Below are 23,164 nucleotides of genomic sequence, written 5' to 3' on the forward strand. Positions count from 1 at the left end.
CGTGGGCGGGCTAAGAAGGGCTCAACAGCAACGTTTCTAGAAAAAGGCTCAAGACCTCTTGGGCCCTTTTCAAATGTTTGTCCAGAATTATGAGATAACTATAGTTGTTCTGAAGATCCTTGGAAGAATTCTTGGAAATTTCATTACAATGTGTTTTTGTAGATTCCTGACGTAATGCACCATGGAATTAAGATAATATCTGGATAATTTCTGGCGAGATCATTGCAAAATAGGGGGGTCCGTAGCCTTGAGGTTACACTTTCGCTTCATAAGCGGAAGGTCATGGATTCAATTCCCAGCCCCTCCACAAAAAACCCGTCCAGCCACCAAAAGACGCCGCACGGAGGACCGTGCCTTGGGGAGCACATCCATCCTCCGTCAGTATCAGATAGTGACTGAGACAAACTGACCCTCTTCGTAGGCAGCTAGCCTCAAACGACTTAGGAACACGGCGAAATGAACCACCGCAAGAGCAAAGGACTATGGCTATGGAAATCGATTGGACTGAACAGCAGAGCTCTCTCCTACCTGCTCGATGTGAGAGTAAAAGAGTAGAAGAGAGTGAAAGCAGATGTAAATATAGATAAGTTAAAAATAGATCTGTATCCGTATAGTAGATACAGATGAACTGGTTCCGGCACAGTAGTGGCCACGAGCACGGAGTGCCTTAAAAAAAAAATCATTGCAAAAGTCCGATAATTTGTTTGATCTCAAGTATTGATCCAATTTTTTTTAAGACCGGTTGGAGACCCCTCGGGCTACGCCCATGTCTCTACTTATGTTATTTAAGAAATACAAAACGAAGTGTTTCGATAATTCCACACAGAATTTATATCGGAATTTCTAGAAAAACTTTTGTAACATTGACTGGTAGAATTTGTGACATTTCTTCAAAGAGCTTCCTAAAACAACTCCTTTAAAGATTTCTCAAAAATTGCCCGAGACACTCCTCTGGAGCCACGTTTCTCAACAGGGAGTCCACGAACCCTTAACCAGGCTTGATAGAAACTCCTCTGCGAAGCAATTTTGCCGTTTTTTCTGAGGAGTAAAACCTGAACTCAAAATTTTCAACACAGATCCTCAGGCGATTCGAATGAAAGTGCAAAAAATGTGAGAATTTTTTCAGGTACTCTCTCTCTCTCTTGTTGCGAAGCGCACCTTTACTCACACTTCAAAATAATGCTTGAGTGTGCCACCAGAACAAGACAGTCCTCAGGGAGTTGTGATGACACTCTTTTTTGAAGGAATTTTACGCAGCAAAAGCTGAAACGAACACCTCACAGTGAGCCGTTTTATCGTTGTTGAAAAGGTTGAGAAACAGTGCTCTAGAGATTCTTTCAACAGTTTCCTCGGTGTTTTCACCAAGAATGAACGCTCAGTACTTTCCTTCAGAAAATCATACAAGAATTATTTGTGTTGTTTTTACACGGAATAATCCAGTTATATCCACAAGGATTGTTCTAGAAGTTGGAAAGCTCTAAGTTAACTTTCCAGTCGTCGCGCGGTTTGCCACCGTCAGAACCACCACGCTGCTGTTGAGAACGAAAAGCGAGGTTTTTTCAACAGTGTTGTACAAAATACAATAGCGCGACGACTGAAGTGTTAATAAATGTGAAAGCGCTCTTATATCACTCTTATAAGCTGAAAAACAGGTTCCGTTCCAGTTGGATTGTAACGTCATTAAAAAGAAAAATGTTCTATAAAGCTGTTTGCAATAACTGCTATTCGCGAACTGTTAATTGCTTTGCAGGATTCAAGCCTTTACTTGTTCCTGTGTTCAAAAGTTCTGAAAAATTCATAAATAGCTTTTCCTTAACCCTATCATACCCCCTCGCTAATTAAAGGGGTAGGTAACGCTCAGGATATTAAAAAAAATCGTAGAATGAAAAACGCAATATTTTATGTTTTACTAATAAAAAAATGAAAGTTCTTTGAGTACATCATCTTATTCTTTTCATGTCATTAGGACAAACTCATGTCCTTGAAGTATATTCGCTCTAGAAGTTTCTTGTGAAGTTTTCTGGTATTATTTTCAAAATTGAAGCAAAACATCCTAATGTAATTTCTTAGAAACTCGTTGGGATATACCTTCAGAGGACGCCAATACTTAGGATAGTTACTAGTGTATGTTACGATTTTCGAAGTAATTTTTGGAAGAATTTCAAAAGTGATCCCAGGGACGGGTCTGGTGTAGTGGTTAGACCACATATCTCCCACGCCGAGATCTTGGGATCGAGTCCCATTACCGAGAAAGTAGTTACTATAGTCTTTTTAAGCTTGTAGTAAACACTTCTTTTTGTAAAGAAGTAAAACCATTGATTCCGAGATAAACAGCCTTGGGTTGAAATGGGTTGAAAATTTCATTATAATAAAGAAAAAAAAAGTCATCCATGAAAAATCAGAGGACTGTAGGAGAGACTTAATTCCCTTTTCTAAATGCGGCTTACTAACTCTGCAGCAATATCAAATTCTAATGAGATTTCTGCACGGGGATGCATCAAACTTGTAGAACAAAATGGCTAAAACATTTGTATTTTAAATTTCGTTCATCCAATGGCTTGTCTTATAATGGAGTTTTTGAAATAGTTTGGTGACACTTGATCCCCTTTAGACATTTGTTTCAATTGGGGCTATTGCACAGACAGTCTGTGGCTTTTATATTCCGACAAATGTAATACAATTTTGTGTTGATGTTTTTCAAACCTCGAATAAAATATAGCTATTTAAAAATTAAAAATGATAATTTTTCGCGAAAATGATGCACTACTAGATTGGGAATTGATTCCGCTCTTTGCTATTTGCATTAACACATTATAACATTTATCCAAATATAATTGCACCTCAAATCTAATGCCTGTATGTTCGTTGTGGGATCAAGTGCATCTAGACAATATCATATAAGTCCTAACATACATAGCAGAAACATATTTGGAGTTCGAGAATTTCAAAGGGGTCGTCCATAAACCACATGGACATTTTTTTCAGTCTTTCCCCCCTCGTTTCTTTTCGTTGTTTTTGCCCCTTCCCCTGTGACCATGTGGTTTTTCTAGCAAGACATATCAATTGGAAAACAAAAATCAAAACTTACTTGTTTGAATTGGTACTTCCAATCACCACTACCAACAGATTGCACTTCTCTAATGTTCTCATTAGGTATCAGGTCTCGTCTACCCATTAGACCAGGCCTGACCAACCTTTTTGGTTCTTTTTCGATATAAACAGATGGTGCGTTCGCAAAAATAATTCGATATTAGAAAATTTCACCTCAAACGAAAGCCTAACAATATATCTAACTAATCCAGGTAGAAACATTTGAATTTGTGTCGGACATTTTGCTAGCGAGACAAATAAAGGTAAAAATCAGTCCGGCCCGCGGGCCACACGATTTTGTTGACTAAATTTCATCGGTAGCCTTAAATCTACATTAATAAAAATGAAATGGTGTTTGTATGTCACGAAATGACCTGAGAACGGATGAACTGATTGACGTACTCTTTTCAAGTCGCATTCGCCAAGAGATGCGACGTGATAGTGCGATGAAAAAAATTGGGATAGTCTCCGGAATAAACGGAAAACCGAGAGAGGACTAATGCGTCATTTTGAATGGGGATTACCTGAGAGAAACTCGCGAAAAGAACGTCATATGTAGCCAAGATTCCGTTGTCACGGAACGTCAAATCTGGACAAACATTTGAAAAGGGCCCAAGAGGTCTTGAGCCTTTTACAGAAACGTAGCTGTTGAGCCCTTTTTAGTTCGCCCACGCGCAAACTAACACCACTATCAAGCGTGTGCTGGAATAAGGGCGTAAGTCGCATGATCGATTTCTCTTCATCCATCCTCTCTTCTGTGAATAAAGGTGACAAGGTGCGTGTTTGTTAGCATTTTTCCACTTCAAACCGCTTGCGTCCTGAGGTGGAAAAATGCTGACAAACTTGTGTCTTGTTACCTTTTATCACAAAAGAGAAGAGAATTCGATCATGCGACTTATTCTAGCACACGCTTGCTATCAGAAAGATTGGTGTTAGCTCTTCCTGATAGTGATATTGGTGAGCGTGATCGTGGTGAATTGGGCTCAACAGCGTCCAACCCGGGAGCATCGTGACAGCTGCAATACAACGACAGTGTACCGAAAAATTTTGGTCCGTGGTACTGTCAAACTCAATGAAATCATGGAGTGTGCTCAAAATAGGGCGTAAACTAGAATTATGCTTGATGGAGATAAAAAAAAATTACAATTTTTGTTTGGCATTTGTGATCATTATGAACGAGTGATCATCAAATTATGATTCTTCGAAAGGATTTGTTCGGTCATCGGGAAGATTTTTTATGGCTTACGAGCGAGATCTGAATAGTGGTGTGATGTGGTCCGCATGATGTAAGTTGCATATACCGTATACCGATCCTAGGAAAGCTTTGTTTACGAAATTATTGTTTGACCTCTTGGCAATTCGAAGCAAGACAAATTTGTCAGGGATCGTTCAAATATCACGTAACACAACAGGGGGAGGCAAGGGGTCTTTTGTAGTGTTAAGGTTCATACAATAAAATGAAAATTTCCATACTAAATTCGTTACTTCAGGGAGGGAGGGGGTTTAAATTGGCCAATTTCTTCGTTACGTAATATTTCATCCCTTAGATATTTACGATGATCATTAATTTATGGGAAATTGACTGTAGTTATGAGCTTGAAATCAATCTGAGATCAAATCCAGCTTTTAACTCGCAGTACATTTTCTTTTGCGGATTTGAAAACTCTTTTTTTCTCATACTCACCACCAGATGTCTAAGTTTCAATCAGGTGAGCTTATTGAATGAACTATCTTTTTTCTAGCGCTAATATCATCAAAAATTAGACCACTTTTGCAAAAAGGGATCGTTTGACTTGAGTTGCTTGATATGGACTTATCCACCGGTGCACTAAATTTACTCAGTCCAAGAATTTTGGCACTTGACCGAAACACGTGGGGAGCATTGAGAGGCGTCAACCGCTAAAATGTCAACATTCTTGGAGCGAGTAAATCTATCACACCGGTGGACAAGTCAATTGGGTCCTAAAATGTTTAATGAATTCTTGTTTTTATTTAATTACACGAAAGAGCATGTTCTTGCAACTACTTTAGCCATTTTTATAGCTCAAATAACGGTCATAACATTTTTAAACTTCAATTTTATAAATGGTTCCATATATGAACCTTGACACTTGTGATCATGTTTGACATTCACTGTTTCGACAAAAATGCCACAGGGCTTATAGTTTTAACACTGGGGATGTTCCTATCTGACATTTCGGAAGGGACACGGAAAACAAAATATACCCAATATTTGAGTTTAAACCAAAGGGTGAGACAAAATCTCAAAAATCATAAAAAAATGTTTTTTGGACTTAAACAAATGGAAATCATTTAAAAATTGAGTAAACATGTGTTTTTGCCCTAAACTTAAGTGTTTGATACTAGAATTGGGACAGGGCTTTAAGACCCTATTGACCGGACCCAAGCCAAACGTCAATATATTGGATCCCTACCAGAAAGTAAGCTAACTTTTGGCGGCCATTACCGCTTTTAAAAAGCTGGATAGTTCATCCAATGGACTTATCCATGGTTTTCTCTTCTTGTCGATTTTTTTCTGATCTAAATATGTTTAAATAAAATGTCATCCACACAAACACGAATGTTCAACTGATGAACAATGCGTGGATGAATGTACAACGAAATCGTTTATTTTTCTGAATACATTGCCCACAGTAAAGGTTTTCTTCTCGCTGGAAGTTGCAGCGTGACGTCATCGTATATTAGCTCATAGGCTTATTTGATCGAAACTTAGACCTCGGGTGGTTAATATGAGAAAAAGTGTTCAAATTCACATAGAAAAAAAATCTACAAATAAAAAATGTATCATTTTTCAACTTGATTCCATCTCATTGAAACCCGTTCAAATAAAAAGACAAGAACACCGCCTTCAGCCATTTAGCTACACAGACTGTAACTTAACACTAGACAACGGACAAGCATGCTCCAGTGGCACAGTCGAGAAACAATCTTGACGAAAAGTTTCAATGACTTTAACAAGAATCGAACCCGCACCCCATGACACGATGCGCTTAAATGCCTGACGACACTAACCGCACGGCAACTAGGCCCACAATGTTTTATTTTATGTTACGGCCCGCGATTTCTTTTAAGGGCATAAAAGCGATCCACAAAATGAGTTAGGCTGTATTGTAAGTAATTTCTCCCGCAAAACAAAGCACAAACAGGTCATTTAATCTTTTCACCGAACGAATTGGAGCGCTCTTAAGTTCATTTGGTGCTTAAACTTGGTGATTTTATTAAATTTATTTCCATTGGAAGACGAAAACATCACACTTGCCCTTATTTCATTTCATTCCATTTGTTGTTTTGCACCCGTAAACAACGAAACAAAATTCCGATCTGCCATAGTGAAAAATCGTGCCGGCAGCGGTGAATTGCAAGTAGGTACGTGAAAATTGCGTTGTCTGTCACTTCGCGGGGGGGTTGAAAGCGTCTTGCAGAGTCAATGTTTATCTATGTAGATTAGGGCGATTATAAATTTAAAAATGTTAAAAAAATCTAATCTCCCATATGTTCCTTACCACCCTTACCATAAAAATAGTGTTCTGTGAAATTTTCAGCTTTTTCGGTGGCGATTTAAAGGTGGCCCAAAGACAAAGTAGGTTTGTATGGAAATTACTATGGAGAAATTTTGAGAAATGTTTCAAACACGCTTTTTTTTATTGTAAGGATAGTAAGAAACATATGGGAGATTGGATTCTCAAACATTTTTAAGTTTCGAACCGCCCTAATGTCGATGTGCCCTTTTGAAATGTTTGTCCAGAAATGCAGCCCGTCGTTTTTAAGGCTGGAAAAGTGAAAAGTATTGTATTCAAAATAAACTGTTATCAAAAACTCAGTCAGCGGAGCAGTTTATCCAAATAATCTGATAAATATAAACACAAGACTATAGTATTATAGTTCTTTCTAATGTCTGCTACGTTTCCTGGCATGAAAATTAACACTCAAAAGGCTATTTTTGCTTCGGTATGATGCAAACGCAATAATTTTTGACTGAGATGTTCGTGTGAGGGTTTGAACGGCCCACGGAAAAAGAAGACCGTCTTCGCGGGTCTCGTCTCAGGGGATTTTATGACGTTCTACAACAGCCTACCTGATGGCAAGACCAGTGTTGTGAAAATCTCAATTTCTCATTACTCACGCTTGAGATTTTTCTTGCGTGAATTGTCAATCACGCAACTCAGCAGTAAAAAAAAGTCATGGATGAGTTGGCTCACCTTTTTGACTCATTGTCTCGTATTTCCACAGTTTACTTACACACGGCAATAATATCTTGTTAGTCAGGTAAAATTAAAGTAATCGTTTCTAACGTAAACAACAACATTCGGGATTCAGAAGTGCAATTTGGAGGCCGTGTTACTTCCAGCCTAGATGAGACCCCCGTCTCCAAGCCGCAGGGTCGCCGCTACGCTCGTGACACTCCGCAAAAGAAAACACTTACAGATTGGCTCAAGTAAAACTCCCTATATTTCGAGACCGTGCACAGATTTATTCCCACTTCCTTGACGTCCTACTTTCTGGTCCTCTCTCTCTCCTAATCTTTCCTTCTCTTTACTTGCGTCCGTCCTCAACACCGGACGACGCCTCCCACTTTCTTATCCTACTCCTACCTTACAATTTCTTCTCTTCTTCGCGCACTGCAGCACCTTCTTCGCTGCTCCTTCTCCGTTGCTCCTTCACCGACCGCTCAGACTTCTCCTTCTCTTCTGGCCAGGGGCGACGATGCTTCCTTCTCTCTTCTTCTTCGGCTGCAGCCTCTCGTGGACCTCCTGCCTGTTCCGTGCGCCCCTCGAGTGTGGTGACGGACTCGAGGCTTCAGTGATCCGTGGATTCACTGGTAAAACCTGTTTTTTTTTGTGGCGCACTAGAAGGTCGAACTCGGTTCAGGGCTTTAGGGACACACTACTGGCGAGTAGGTTCTTCAATGGCGATTTTGAATAAAAACCGCGAGGTCTTGTGGACATGACGAGGATGCGAAAAGGTAGAAATTAGAAGCGGTACGGTCGGGCTAGGTTCGGGGTTGTTTGAGGCCGGAAATTTACCTGGATGTCCAGTTTCACTATCACTCCCTTTCTCCTTTCTTCAAAATATCTTTATAACTTGAACTTTTTGGAAAGCACAACTGCTGTCTTCAACGATCACCAGTCTTATGAAGTGGCTTGCTGGTGAACGTTGACCCCGAACCTTTGGCCGTTGACCCATGACCATCGATGACGTAATCCACCTCATCATGGCCACTCATTTTTCCACCCCCATGGCCGCCCATTCGTGTGGTTTAGCGCAGCCCTGGCGGTGACTAGCGGAACTGTCGTCGTCCTGATATAGGGTGGAGCAGTGTTGGCTGCGTTCGAGGGAGCTTTCGGGACATCTTACTTAAACCGATCTACAAACGTTTTCTTTTCTTTATTTACGAACTATACACGACAAATCTCATCAACACTAGACATCACACTAACACTGGTTACAGAAGTTTTTGACGGCTTTTGTGACTGAATCATTTTTTACGGTTTGAGTTGATTGAGTGATTTTACATCAAAATCTCAAACGTGAGATTTTCGAAGCAGATCTCTATTGAATTTGCTCTCACGGGAGAGCGTATTGATTGAGATTTGAGTGTGAGTCTATCAACACTGAGCAAGACAAAGTTTGCCGGGATCACTAGTATTAGATAAATTTTAACTTTACTTCTTGGACAACAGAGCTTTCATTAGAGGTAAAAATTTCTCTAATCGGACTATTACTGCGAACGCATCAACCATTGATGTCAAAAATGAGGCAAAAAGGTTGGGTCTGCATTAGACCATTGCATTCTTCCAAAATTATTAGCAAAATATATATTTTGATGAACATTGGAAATTGTTAGGCTTCCTCTAATTAAAAATTAAACAGAAGAGATCTTTCTGTAGGATTGAAGTTTCAGATAATTTGAAACAATTCGGTAAAATATACGCAGATTTATTGAAGCTGTTCAAGAGAACAGTTAAATTTGATTTGAGTCAATACAAACAAAGTCCTCCAAAAATGTTATCTCTACATTCTGGTTACATCTGGTATATTTTCAGCTCTGGCATTGTCGTTCGTAGAGACAACGTATTACGCAAAACTACTGGGAATAAAACTATTTTAGATTTCGAGAAAATAAGGAGGGATCAAGTCCACCTGTGGTACAAGTCTTAGCAGTTACCCCAAATGTCTATTTTTAAGGTATCCTTGAAAACAACACTGTTCAAAATCTCCTAAAAACTGTATAGAAGGATACTTGGAGTACAATTTTAAATTTATTGAATTGTTTAAATCGCACTATGGACCTAAAACCGCCTTATTTTAAGGAACTTTGAATCAAATTACCTCATGTATATTTTCATATTTTTTAATTACTCAGCGTTACGTTATTTCTACATTTGTTTACGTTTGTTCACTCAACAATCACAACAACAACAACGATTCTCAACCATCTATCGACTTTGTTCACTCTTCAACAGTGCGACACACTCGTAGAGCCAAAGTAAACCTGCCAAAGTCAAACCGTAGAATTAGAGCCAGTCAGTAGTGTATCCTGCACCCCATAAGCTTGGATTTAGCGGTCTCTGCGCCACATAGACACTAATTCACAGCCACGCCCACCAAACGTCGCCATGTTCAACATTCTGCCACTAAACTGTCGATTTTCTTTCTATCACCCCCTCTGTAGATCCCTGCAGCTGTCGGAGAGATCGCCCAGTCGGCAACAAGTCCCGGCCGTTGGTGTAGCAGCCCTGCCTCACAAGGTTGTTGTCCGGTTGGGAAATATCCCGAACAAGGAACGACCGGCCTATACGAGCACGCGGAAGGTTACCGGAAGTCAATTACTAACGCAACCGGATTCGGTTTATCCTCGTGTGTCACCAAGTAGTACTCTGGATCGACTGCGACGTGAGACGGCATCGCATACGATCGTGGACGTTCAGGACAAGAGCAAATCGTTCGATAACAATAACTATGGCGCGTATGAGTATGAGTACGACAAGAGCAAGTCGTTTGATGAGAACTACGGTGTGGAGAGCGACAAGCGCGGGTACGTTGCGACTGAGGGCAGGTCCTACAGTCACGATCGAGTCTTTGGGTCAACGGGGACTTCTTCGAGTAACGAGTACAGTCAATCGTCTACATCGAGGAATAGAAGTCCACAAACCTATGGAAGCAGGCTGTATGAGCATGATCTACAGCCTCAGCAGCAATATGACGTGAGCAGGATGAGTAGATCTCCGATCATTAACTACAATCAACGGCGAGTGATCGCGAGGGAACGTTCACCTGTGCCTGGAGCCAGCAAACCCATGCTAGGACAACACTACCAAAAGCCTTCGGATTTGTATCTGATGAGGAACCTGACGCCGGATTCCGAGTATGATGATCGCATTACGCCCGATTTTGGGGATGGCCAGGCGTCGACTTCAGTGACGATCGCACCCACAACGACCGCCGCAGCGGCAGCTGCCTTCAAGGAAGCCGAACTGGTGAAAAAGTTTTTGTACGCAACGAAAAACAAGCAGTTACAGAGAGAGTCACGTAACGTTGTTGTACCTCCGGCCGGAACGCCATCTACTGGAAGGTATTGAACTGCTTAATTCCTTCTCCTCTGAAATCAATCAATCAAAATCTAAAATAAATACAGTAACTGACAGAAAGTAGTGATGCCCAGCACTTGCACCACTTTGCGCCAATTCGCATTGTAGGATCGAAACACAACTAACACACTAACCCGAAATGGCACGGCGTCCCGACGCCGGACAGGATCCCCCAAAATCAAAAGCCTAAGCGTAAGACTAACAAGACTACTAACAAGGAATTTAAACATACGATACGATAAGATTGATATTTTAATACTAACATCGTAGTTTTTAAATGACACTAGCTAATATAACTAAATCAAAACTGTTAAAACTGTTTACGCACTTTCGGACCTGTTAAACCGAACGAAATCAAAAACGAGTGATTCAAAAGTGTTCCAATAATTTCTCTTTCGATGTACTTTAGTCAATCACGCAAAAAAAGAACTCAAAAGACGTTTATATACTAAAACGATAAGATCTCACAGACAGAACCTGTAGCAAATTGGCCTGAGACGACAAATTTTTGAACGCATTTTCCCTCCTCTTTGTATCCTCATTTCAGTTGTACCGCTAGTTCCTGTGATTTTTGGCCACACTGTGGCGTCACGTCGACGCTCACGGTCGAACAGAATCAGTTAACAAAATCGGGTAGTGAAAACTGTTTGAACAGAAGAAGTATCGGTGCCGGAGGTGACATTGCAAGTTATGCTACAGGTCTTCTCAGTACTAGTGGTGGTGGAACAGGTGGTGAAGTGATTGTGATCGGTGCAAAGTCCGGTGCCACGTTGGTCCCTATAAAGGCCAACAGCTACGGTGGCGTCGGGCATCATCCCCTGAAGAAGCAGAAGAACATAGAAATCCATGACCGGGACCTTCCGACGGTCATAGGCGGAGGAGGCCCTTCGCGTTACATCTACGGACCATCTCGACCGGCCATCGTCAAAGCAAACTCGATCACATTCCTCGGGGAGCACGAGATGCCAATTACACGTGACCGTGTTTCGAAATCGTTTTCCCATCAGGGTTCGACGTCGGCAATGACTACGACGACGTCTTCGGCCATCCTGGCGAAACAGGACTCCACTTCCTCGAAAAGCAATTACTCTTTGGCGGATCAAGGCTCGGCGGGTGGTAGAACGAAAGGCCACTACAGTGGAAGTGGTGGTGGCGGGGGAAGCAGCAATAGCAGTGTTAAAAGCAATAGTAGCAATTATAAAGTCAATCGAAGTCCCAGCAATAAAAGCAATCCTCCTGGTCCGGGCGGAAACAATCACCGCTACAGTGGTTCTGGCTCTGGTGCTGGTGGTGGGATGGCGAATACTTCTTCGGTGGACAAAGCTGGCTCCGGGAGTGACGGACGAGAACGGAAGGCGAGGTAAGTGTCTGGTTTGGGTTAATTTTCTGCTACCGTAAAACGGGGTAACTTTGATAGTTTTTTCGAAGAAAACTTGAATATTTATGCATGCTGTTTCAAAGAATTTCAATTCATATTTTAAAACAAATACTGGTATCCTAACTATCGATTCCAGTTGATAGATTTCCAAAAGATTTATTCTTAATGGATATATAATTTTTCATATAATCGAAAGTCGGTTCTCTGTTTTGGGGTAACTTTGATAATGGAGCATCACTCGAACAAAATTGAATGAATTACAGAACATTTGTAGGGCGTTGCATATCTTTAGGCGTTTAACGCTATATGGAAATTTCTGACTTAGATTACAAAAATGGTCCCAGTTTGTAAAAATAGTATTCGCTAAGAGATTTGAGACCGAATTCGAGTTCTACTATAACTAGGCTATCAAGTATAAGTGACGAATTCATTATGACTTCATCAAATAGTGATCGTAGAACAGATTGTTTGAGAGCATTTCAAAATTGCTAAAATCTTATAAATTTTCCATATTTGCATATAAATCCTCAAATGTACTTGATTCCAACAAAAATAGCTTTAACATGATGTGTCATACTAATACTCTTTACTTTTGCATTCGTTTTGCTTAACAGATTAACAGGAACTTTGTTATTTCGTTTAGTATGTTGAGAGTCTCGCATTATCAAAGTTACCCCGTTTTACGGTACTTCTTTTATTTTGGGTTTGTTCCAACACGGACTCATTGAAAACGAAATTAGTTTACTTGTTATCTGAGCGAAAAGCGAAATGGATTGTTTGATAGCTTGTGGATTCTGGGATGGGCGAGATAATGAAGGAGGTGGTTTGTTTGCTATTTTAAGTATCCTGTTCAAGTCAGGAATAATTCCGAGAAAAGTTTGTTATCGATAAATAATTGCTGTACTCAGGTCCTTGTTTTTCCTGTTGGATGAATCTTTCATTACCGTAAAATGGAGTGTTATGGGATGAAAAAAAATTTCGACTCGATTTTCAAGCAACTTGCAGTACGTCAATAATTGAACAAAGGCCAGCCCTACCATTCTCTCGTCGTATATATCAAAAGCCAAATACAATTATGAGGATCTTATGACAGATTTCTGAGATAATCATGAAAATGTGTGATTTTTGACGGATATGCAAAATGGGGTGTTAAGGAATTTGTGTGTCGTAAATAAAACCATATTTTGCCAACAACAAAACATAATCTTTTTGGTCAATAATTTTGATGCTTTCATTCAATTTCATAAGTTATGTTCAACCTTAATCAGATAAAACATTAATATTATCGGACTTGGAACGCCTGCAAACGCAACCCGTTTTATTTTAACTGCTAAATCTATCATAGTTATTAATCCCATTTAGAAACTATCAATACATCGTAAAATTGTCTTGAAATGATTGTTATACTTAAATGCAACAGGATCATAACCTATATATTTGCAATCCTATCAACTTTCCTCAAGGATCCTACGAATCCTATAAGCTATGCAGAGCCACTGTATTAATAATCTATAATATAGAGATGATTTCGACTTGCTTTTAGTTTCAATAAGGGAAATGGCCGATCTGCCCTGTAAATAAAACACTACACCAAACAAAGTATTTGCATGCAACTCCTGGTGGCATAGTCTAAAAAAGACTGAAGAAGAAAAATGTTCCAGTATGGAGCGGAAATATAACGCTCACTCTATAAAACAATGCGTTTAGTGCCTGACGTGGCCGCGAAGTTTCTCAAAAAGAGCTAAGAAATGACTATTCGTAATCAAACGTCAACATCCCACCGCAAAATCGCTACCGTGAACGTACCATATTTGACGCGGGTCCAAACTTGACGCATTTTCTAATTAATGTTATCATAAATTAATTCTAGATCAGACTAGCACTCGAAAATGTATTGCTTAATCTTTATTTACATGTTATTGAAGGATTCCAATCCAAAAAAGTTTATATTTGATTGATAATAGTTAAAAAATAAAATTTATTTGGAAATGCATCCGACAAGTGCGTCAATTTTTTCATTCCTTAGTGAATGTGCTAACTATTGTTGATCAATTTTCGTGAAATTATTGTGCTGTTTTACAGCAATATCATCAACAATAGTCAGTAATATTCTTTTATTCATGAATTGACGTCGAAGGTTTTCTACTTTTAAGCTTTAAGACATATTTTTGTATGAAAATCTTGTGCGTCAAGTTAGGCACACAATGTTCCTAATTATTTGCTATTTTGTTCAGCATGTTTTGTTGAATCGAAAATAGGAAAATAAATATTTATGGTGCTTGCATTCAAAAAATCCGTCCGCAGAACAATCCAAGGCTTTATGTAATCACATGTAAAGGGTCATTCATAGATTACGTCACGTTTTCAGGAAGAGGAGGAGGTTCAGAGAAACGCAACGATTCGTACAAAATATTCGCACTTTTCATAAAATAAATGTGGCCAAGGTTGAGAGGGGTTGAAAATTGTACAATTTATCGCGGTTTATGGACGTCCCCTAATGTTTCAAGGAAGCTTCAATAAATGCGTCAGGAGGTGAGTTGTAGGTTCAATGGTTTGTTTCGTATAATTTATACAATAGGGGGTGTCCACGAGATACGTGTCACAAAAACATACCATTTTCTACAAAAACCCCGCCCATCCGCCCTACTTCACACTTTTTATATGAAGCCTTTAAAAAACTTGTATGATTCGTCACATCTTGCAGAACACCTCCTTCCCCCTAATAACATGACGTACTTAATGTATGACCCATATATGGTTCTCGATCTATTTCGAGGCCTATACTGCCGTTGGTTCTACGCATATTTGTCCCGCGGTCCATATAGGTGACATAGAATATGGGACAAGTAGGCGTAGTTCACGTGTTATAAGTAACGAAGATTATCAAACGGCCATTTTTGGAACCGGTTGTTTTCGTTCTAGTTTTTGACCAATTTGTCCCTTATTTTAGCAACTACCTTCCCCGTTCCAGCGCAACGTAGTTTCCAAACCTTTCCCTTGTTTGATATCACGACGAAAATACATTAAACTAAACAATAATGCTTAACTATGGATTGAACTCAATCGCCGGTTTTATTTTCTACACTAACTAAACGCATAGCAAAAGTGACTACCGAATGACGTCATTCAAAACTTTTTCCAAAGGTTCTAACTTTTATGTCCTCTCTAAAACGCTTTTTTCAATTAATTGAACTTTTGAATACTGAAACTCTTGTATATTTTAAACTTTAGCAATTATTTGTAAGTGCGTCAAATAAGGAACATAGTGCGTCAAATTAGGCACATTGAAGAATTGATGCGTCAATTAAGGAACCTAATGTGTTCCACAAAAAGTCAATCAAACGTAAAGAAAAAATCGTTCAATATTGTTTTACTGATTTTTCCCTAATTCTATAATAGTTGAGCTATCATAGGTTCAAATTTCAACAAAATCGGATAGATTTAGACGATTTGACAAGTGTTTGAATTTAGAATTTTCTTAACCGCGTCAAATATGGTACGTCCACGGTAGTGTTTGGAGGTGATTTTTACCTCCAGATTACGAAATCATCACCTCCCAGTTAGTTCTTATACTCTCCGTTATATGAATTATGGTGGCGCGTCGATCGTCACAAGTTTCTCGTTTACCAGTCAATATACAGAGAGTTGCGCGAAGAGGCTTCTTTGAATGATTGTTCTCCTTCGTCTTCGAAAATAGCCCCTATTTATTTTGCTCTCTGCTCAATGGACCGATGCACGAGTTCACTATTTGACGTTTGAGCGGTGCCGTGTTATTTACGTGACCATGGCAACTAGTGAATTCGGCACCGCTCAAACGTCAAATTAGTGAACTCGTGCATCAGTCCATAGGTAGACGGTTTGACAGTTCGATAGGTAGATTTGGTTTCACTCTTCGCGCAACTTCACTTATAGGCTTCGTTTATGAACTCTGAGAAATGACAAACTATTATTATTGTTTACCACCTCATAGGATTATCACTAAAAGGATCAATGGCTTCAAAACCATTTCCAAATAAAAGAATCATTCAAACTTTCCAAACATTTTACCAGTGTGATCGAAAAAGTTTTGGAAATAGTATCAAGAAAAATCCTAATACGTTGTTATCAAGATTTTCCTATTAGTTTTACCAATTTTTAAAATTATAAATTTTGGTGACATTTAGTAACAAACAAAATAGACCCTTAACTTTTACAATGCAGTTTTACTTCACGGAACAAGCCAAAAATATATTGGAATATATTATGGCATAAATCGAATGAGTTTTGTAACTTGGAAAAAATAGAGATGATGAACCCTTAACACCCCACTTATTTTCAAAAAGAGACTTTTTCCATTACAAATATTAAAAATCGAAATCTAGATAACATTTTCAACAGTTTATGTCTGCGTTGTGATCTCAATTAAATTTACTTATGTTCTAAGTGACTCACATATTTTTCTTAATATTGTTTCATAATTGTGTAGTTCAATGTATTTTGCCTATACAATTCGAACAAAAATGTTTTGAATCGTTTTCAATATCTAGACTCCACAATACTTTATTTTAATAGACATCACCTATCACATAATGCAGCTCACAATCCCCCGAACAAATCAAGCATTTCAGATGACTGATATATCGACTTGATGAAGAAGTTCAATCCCTTAAAACCCCACGAGCCCTTAACACCCCATTTTACGGTATGTAAAGTGGGTTTTTAAAAGGGATAAATTTTCTCTTGCAACAATTGGAATAAAGAGAGAAATATGAGAGAAAAACTGCTTTTAATTTTCTTAAACTAAATACAGTTTTGTCTCAAATTCCGAACAGACTCATATTCCGAACACTCGGTTTTTGTACGGCGACTTGGTTGAAATGTTTCGCTGAAATATGTCATAAAATCAAATCACGAAATGGCTGTCAATTGCAATTAAATTTTAACGTTTTCAAATCTATTTCATAGCTCTGGAGTAGTGATGATTCTCTAGTTCAAGACCAGTAAGACTAGCTCAGATAAATTTATTTGCGAATTTATTCATTTGAATGAGATTTATTCGTGCTGTTCGGAATTTGAGTCAAGGTGTTCGGAATATGAGACAGAATGAACACAGTGTTCGGTATTTGAATCAAATCGTTGTTCCATACTTTAACGTAAAAACAATAGTTAACAAGTCTTAATAAATATTTTTTTCGGTACACCCAACAGCTAAGGGTTAGACTTTGTGAAGAAATTTAAATTTTCACAAATATCACCTAATTTATGCCTATCAGATGCATTTGAAGTCACTGCTGACCTTAAGTGTTCGGAATATGAGTCAAAACGGTATATAAAGCATTAATCGTGGCAAAAGAAGATTGCAACGATTTCGCCCAAAATTTAAAATAATTTGACATTTGCTCCAATGTTTTAACATTTGAAAATTCTATGTATTGTAGCTCATTAGTACTATACCAGGGAGGAAGCTTCAGAATCATTTTCAAATTTTTACGTCAATGTAAATTTTGAAAGTTAAATTTATATCTAGCATGAGCCCTAGATACTTAACTTCATCTGAACAATTTATTGGAACCCCTCTCATCGAGACAACATGTCTACTTGAAGGTTTCAAATAAAGAGCTTTTGGTTTATGTGGGAATATCATTAGTTGAGTTTTGGAAGCATAAGGAGAAATCTTAGATTTTTGCAAGTATGAAGAAAAATATCCAAACTTTTTTGCAATCTACTACTTCAGGCAGGCTTCGTTCTTTGGCGGAGAGGCCAGTCTTTCAAACCTGGAAATCTGAAAATTAACCTGAAGTGTACGATTTGACAGATAACTTTGAACTATTCTAACAATGTATGTTGGAAAATTAAAGTTTTTTAAAGTACGATCAAGCCTTCATGCCCAACACTGTCGAATGCTTTTTCTATGTCTAGAAGAGCAAGACCAGTATAATAGTCTACTCTTTGGATTTGTTGGAACGAATCAAATTTGTTACACGTAAATGTTGATAAGTGGTCGAATGTCCATGGCGGAATCCGAAATGTTCATTGGCAAAAATTGAATTTTCGTTGATGTGGACCATCATTCTGTTCAAAATGACCTTTTCAAAAAGTTTACTGATGGAGGAAAGCAAACAGATTGAACGATAGCTAGAAGCTTCTGCAGGATTTTTGTCTGGTTTTAAAACTGGTACAACCATAGCATTTTTCCATTTGTCAGGAAAATATGCTAATTCAAAACATTTGTTATATATATCAACTAAGAATGATAAGCTACTTTCTGGAAGTTTCTTGATGAGAATGTAGAAAATTCCATCATCGCCAGGAGCTTCCATGATTTTTTTAATAATAGTTCTCACTTCTATCAAATCAGGCTCCCAGAAACTTTCGAAAACGTTCTCTTGATTGAGAATATTTTCGAAGTCCTGAGTAACTTGATTTTCTTGAGGGGCCTTCCTTGGCTGAGTGGTTAGAGTCCGCGGCTACAAAGCAAAGCCATGCTGAAGGTGTCTGGGTTCGATTCCCAGTCGGTCGAGGATCTTTTCGTATTGGAAATTTCCTTGACTTCCCTGGGCATAGAGTATCATCGTACCTGCCACACGATATACGAATGCGAAAATGGTAACTTTGGCAAAGAAAGCTCTCAGTTAATAACTGTGGAAATGCTCATAAGAACACTAAGCCATATAATTTTTATAGCAGGATCGCGAGTGCACTGAAATTGTCTTCTCCTCAGATTTTTAAGACGAATCAAGAGTTTAGATCATCGTCTATAATCACGAATTCAAATTTTCACATTTTGGAATTGCAATGCTCCTGGCTTCAACAATGGAATTCGTTAAAGTTTCAAAAGCATTGTCAATATCAAGTTTTGTTTGTAAAGAAATGTTAACATCAAGATTAGAGTCAATATATGCTTCATATATATTCCAGTCGGCTCGAAAATAATCAAAAGTGGAGCTGATAGGATTGAGAATCGCTTCATGGAATATTTGAAATGTAACAGGAACATGATCAGAATCAAAATCAGCATGAGTAATCAGTTGGCTACAAAGATGACTAGAGTCGGTTAAGACCAAATCAATCGTAGATGGTAGTATCCTGAAAAACACTCATCAAATAAAATTCTGCTGTTGGAATTACTTTGAGAATTATTCCATGACCGATGTATGGCATTGAAGTCGCCAATGACAAAAAAAATTGACTTTATGCGAGTCAATTTTCGCAAGTCAGTTTGGAACAAATTAACTTGTTGCCCAGAGCATTGAAAAGGCAACAACAACAGTTGTTTCAACAGAGACACCTAAAGTTTCAAATGACGAAAACAGTTGATGTTTTATACGCCTATGAATGATGATTGCAACATGCCTCATCAAGTCATCATTGCTGCAAGTAGGAATTAAATGCATTTGAATGCATCCAATTTTCTCGAAATATGAAATGCATCAGGAGTGATCCACCCATTGGATAAAATCGTTCCTCTCTGTCCCCATCGATTAACCAATTAATTTTATTGTGATAATTTTCTATGGCATTGGACGTTCTGGGATAATTATTCTTTGTCAAGTTGTAAACGGACCAGAACCTTACCTTTTTTTGCCGTTCCGTTTGCAATAATCCTATCAACATATGTTTTTTCGAAATAATCAAAAAACCGTTCCATCTCTCGTGGTACCAAATTACATACAGCGGCTAAGCCTTCAGCAACTACTTGTGGCTTCAAGTAGGCTAAAGCTTCCGTCTGCCTGAATGCCTTTTGAACTTTATTCTTACGATTGAAGGAACTTGTAAGACTAAGCTTCTAAATTCTTTTCCACATGTTTTTGACCAGAGGGAGAAAACAGCCATACTGGGTTGAATTTCGGGAACACCCGTTTAATTACGTTAATTTCCACAGACTCAAAATCCGTGAGTACAATATCCGGATTCAAAAGAATATTGTTTTCCTTTGCTAATCCTTTTAGCAATCGCAAAGCTTTTCGGTAAGTTTTCTCTGCCTTGTTGGGTGAAGGCATATGAACATATGAACGTATGTTTAAAACTTCTTCCCCACGCACCCATGAATTGTAAAAACTTGCTTGAATCCAGTTGGGGCAATGGAAAAAGTACCATCAACTACATACACGGTAGCCAGGCTCAACCGTTTGATGTTGGTTATCGTTGAATAAACCATTATTCTTCCATTTTCCGTTCCAATATTCTTCAGCAGAAACTGCTGTCCATCGAATGTCTGAGCAATCATAAAATTCTTCACCTTCACTTGACATACCACTTCTCTTTGTATCAACTGTCTCTTGTGGAATTTGAAAGCGCACTGCGTCGTCCTATTATCATATTTTGCTTATGAGCTGTTGATCTCTAACACATACATTTCAAATTTGAAATAAAGATTGTATTGATATAACAACATGACCTTGATCAGGACAGATCAAAGAAAGATATCAGATACAAACTCAGTATTATTTTGTTGTAGAGGCAAACAGTATTGATTAGAAATGAAATTCGAATTGTTTAGGGCAATCCATAAGTTGTTGAAGAATGAATTGTTTGCCTATTCCTTAACATATAACATAAATACGAAAATTGTAGCTAATCTAGTAAATGATTACTACTGGCAAAATTTTGTTCATAATCTTGCAGTCTGTAGAGACTGTAGAGAGAATTTAAGCCACGTTCGTGCTCTATACTCGACGTTTCTATCTGGAAAAAAAAATCTTGGTGATAATTGTTGCTGATCAGCATTTGGAAAACTACTACTCTAGATTAGAAATCCTTTATAAGAGAGATTCGCGGAAGCTGACATTTCTGTCAAAGTGTGAGCCAATTGAGCAGCGAGAGCTGTCAAAGTGTGAGCCAAACGAACATAGGTTATTTCGATAAAAGTAATTTTGCATGAAGCAAACACATGAAATGTTTTACTTTTTTGAATTTTTGTCAATGCGATTTTTAGTTTTTGATTTTTCGGCTGTTTATTAGTTTTGATATGTAGCTCAAAGATCTATAACGAAACAAAATACACTTTTTAGCAATGAGGCAGTCATGTCCGTGTTACAATATTATTCTCGACGCCGAGCAAAATCAGCACTGCTGGTCTGTTGCCAAATCATTCCATTTTACTTCCGCTTATCTCTCTATAAAGGATCACTACTCTAGATGTGTGATTTACTTCTTAGGGTAAATTGGTATAATGCGCCTCAACCGGGCAATACGCCTCACTTCATTTTCAAGGGACTAAGGCTTATTTGACACGTAAATATGATTACATACCTTAAATATCTGCGAAAAATTGATATTGCGCATATAAGATCTTTGAGAAGTATGAACAATCAATAGAAATACCAAAAATATCGAAAATCAGCTTTTTGGCGTAACATTTTGGGTCCGATAGAGAAGCCTCGTTGTAAATGAAGCCCATCCTTTACTATTGCACTTATTACAAAAACTTTTACCGGAAGACGACTGCTAATAGACCCTTTTAAGCTTAGCAAGCGGTGGAATTCTCCTTGGAAACATTTCAACAGCGCTGCGGACCCGGTTTGTTTTTAAAAGTCAAGATTTGAACCGTTTACAGAAAACGTCTTGTACTCTTTTAAGAAGTTACCTGGCAAGAGAAAGTTGAATGCAGAGCATGACCAACTAAGTAAACAACACTTTGACACCAACAACTATAGAAGTAATGCATTTGCCACTGCGATAGAGCAGTTTTTGGTTAGGGGGGGGGAAGCGTATTATGCCTGTTTACCCTATTATTTGATCATACTATGTACGTCAAATTTAGAATGTATACGTAACACAAAAAAACGATGTGCGAAACAAAGAAGGGCCAATAACTATGGCACTGCCAATGCAAATCCGGCAATTTACTGGCATACAGCTACACCGTGTACCCCCGTTAATTTGAACGGTACCTCATGCAAACCATCGGGGTTCATTTTTAATTTGAACATCTAGTCACCCTAGAATCGTGTTTCTGGTTACCTCTTTCACTGTTTTGTTTTGATTCTGCGATCCGTTCCACAGCGTTCCATTTCACTCTACTCCGTTCCAGGAGCTAAATGACGTTTGAACCATTTTTAATCGGAACGATGTGCAAATTAGCGGGGTACAAATTAAGAAGTGTTCAGATTAAATGCGGTCAAACCAACGCACAGTGGACTTTTCTGCAAAAAAATGTCTTGAAATTCAATATCTCTGAATGCCGCTGGAATAAAATCGATCTTTTTACCGCAAAAGAAAGATTTTTTCATGGGCTAAACTATAATGGGGTGAGTGTTCACTGCACGTTATTTTTTCGAACGGTTTTGACCTATTAAAGGTCATTTTACCCTATTTTCAATGGAAATGATATATTCATAATTCAATATCTCTGGATTCCGCTGGAATAAAATTGATCTTTTTACCGCAAAAGAAAGATTTTTTCATAAGCTAAACGATAGTGAGGTGAGAATTCACTGCACGTAATTTTTTCATACGGTTTTGGCCTATTAAAGGTCATTTTACCCTATTTTCAATGGAAGGGATACATTCATAATTCAATATCTCTGGATTCCGCTGGAATAAAATCGATCTTTTTACCGTAAAAGAAAGATTTTTTCATGCTCGAAACGATACTGAGGTGAAAATTCACTGCAGTTATTTTTTCGAACGGTTTTGAACTATTAAAGGTCATTTTACCCTAAATGAAATACTCATAATTCAATATCTCTGGATTCCGCTGGAATAAAATCGATCTTTTTACCGCAAAAGAAAGATTTTTTCATGGGCGAAACGAAAGTGAGAGGAGAATTCACTGCACTTTATTTTTTCGTACGGTTTTGACCTATTAAAGGTAATTTTACCCTAATTTCAATGGCAATGAAATATTCATAATTCAAAATCTCTGGATTCCGTTGGAATAAAATCGATCTTTTTACCGCAAAAGAAGGACTTTTTCATGGACTAAACTGTAGTGGGGTAAGTGTTCACTGCACGTTATTTTTTCGTACGGTTTTGACCTATTAAAGGTCATTTTACTCTATTTATGATGCGAATTAGATGTTTATGAATGTATATCTATACACTCCGCGGAGATGTTCGCCTCTGAAGAAAGATTATTTCATATTTAAATGGATGGTGGGATGAG

The 23,164-nt window shown here is 38.3% G+C and overlaps 1 protein-coding gene across 2 annotated transcripts in view; it reads left to right on the forward strand.

Annotated features, from left to right (window-relative positions):
* LOC5577573 overlaps positions 1-23,164 on the forward strand; it is a 1,170,395-nt gene that overhangs the window by 822,791 nt on the left and 324,440 nt on the right. For both annotated transcript variants that reach the window (XM_021841556.1, XM_021841555.1), the window contains exons 7-8: positions 9,785-10,684; positions 11,248-12,060. In XM_021841556.1, coding sequence (XP_021697248.1) covers positions 9,785-10,684; positions 11,248-12,060 — 1,713 coding nt within the window. The remainder of the gene's footprint in view (positions 1-9,784; positions 10,685-11,247; positions 12,061-23,164) is intronic.

This window comes from Aedes aegypti, chromosome 2 (assembly GCF_002204515.2).
Source record: "Aedes aegypti strain LVP_AGWG chromosome 2, AaegL5.0 Primary Assembly, whole genome shotgun sequence".
NCBI classification, from domain to species: domain Eukaryota; kingdom Metazoa; phylum Arthropoda; class Insecta; order Diptera; family Culicidae; genus Aedes; species Aedes aegypti.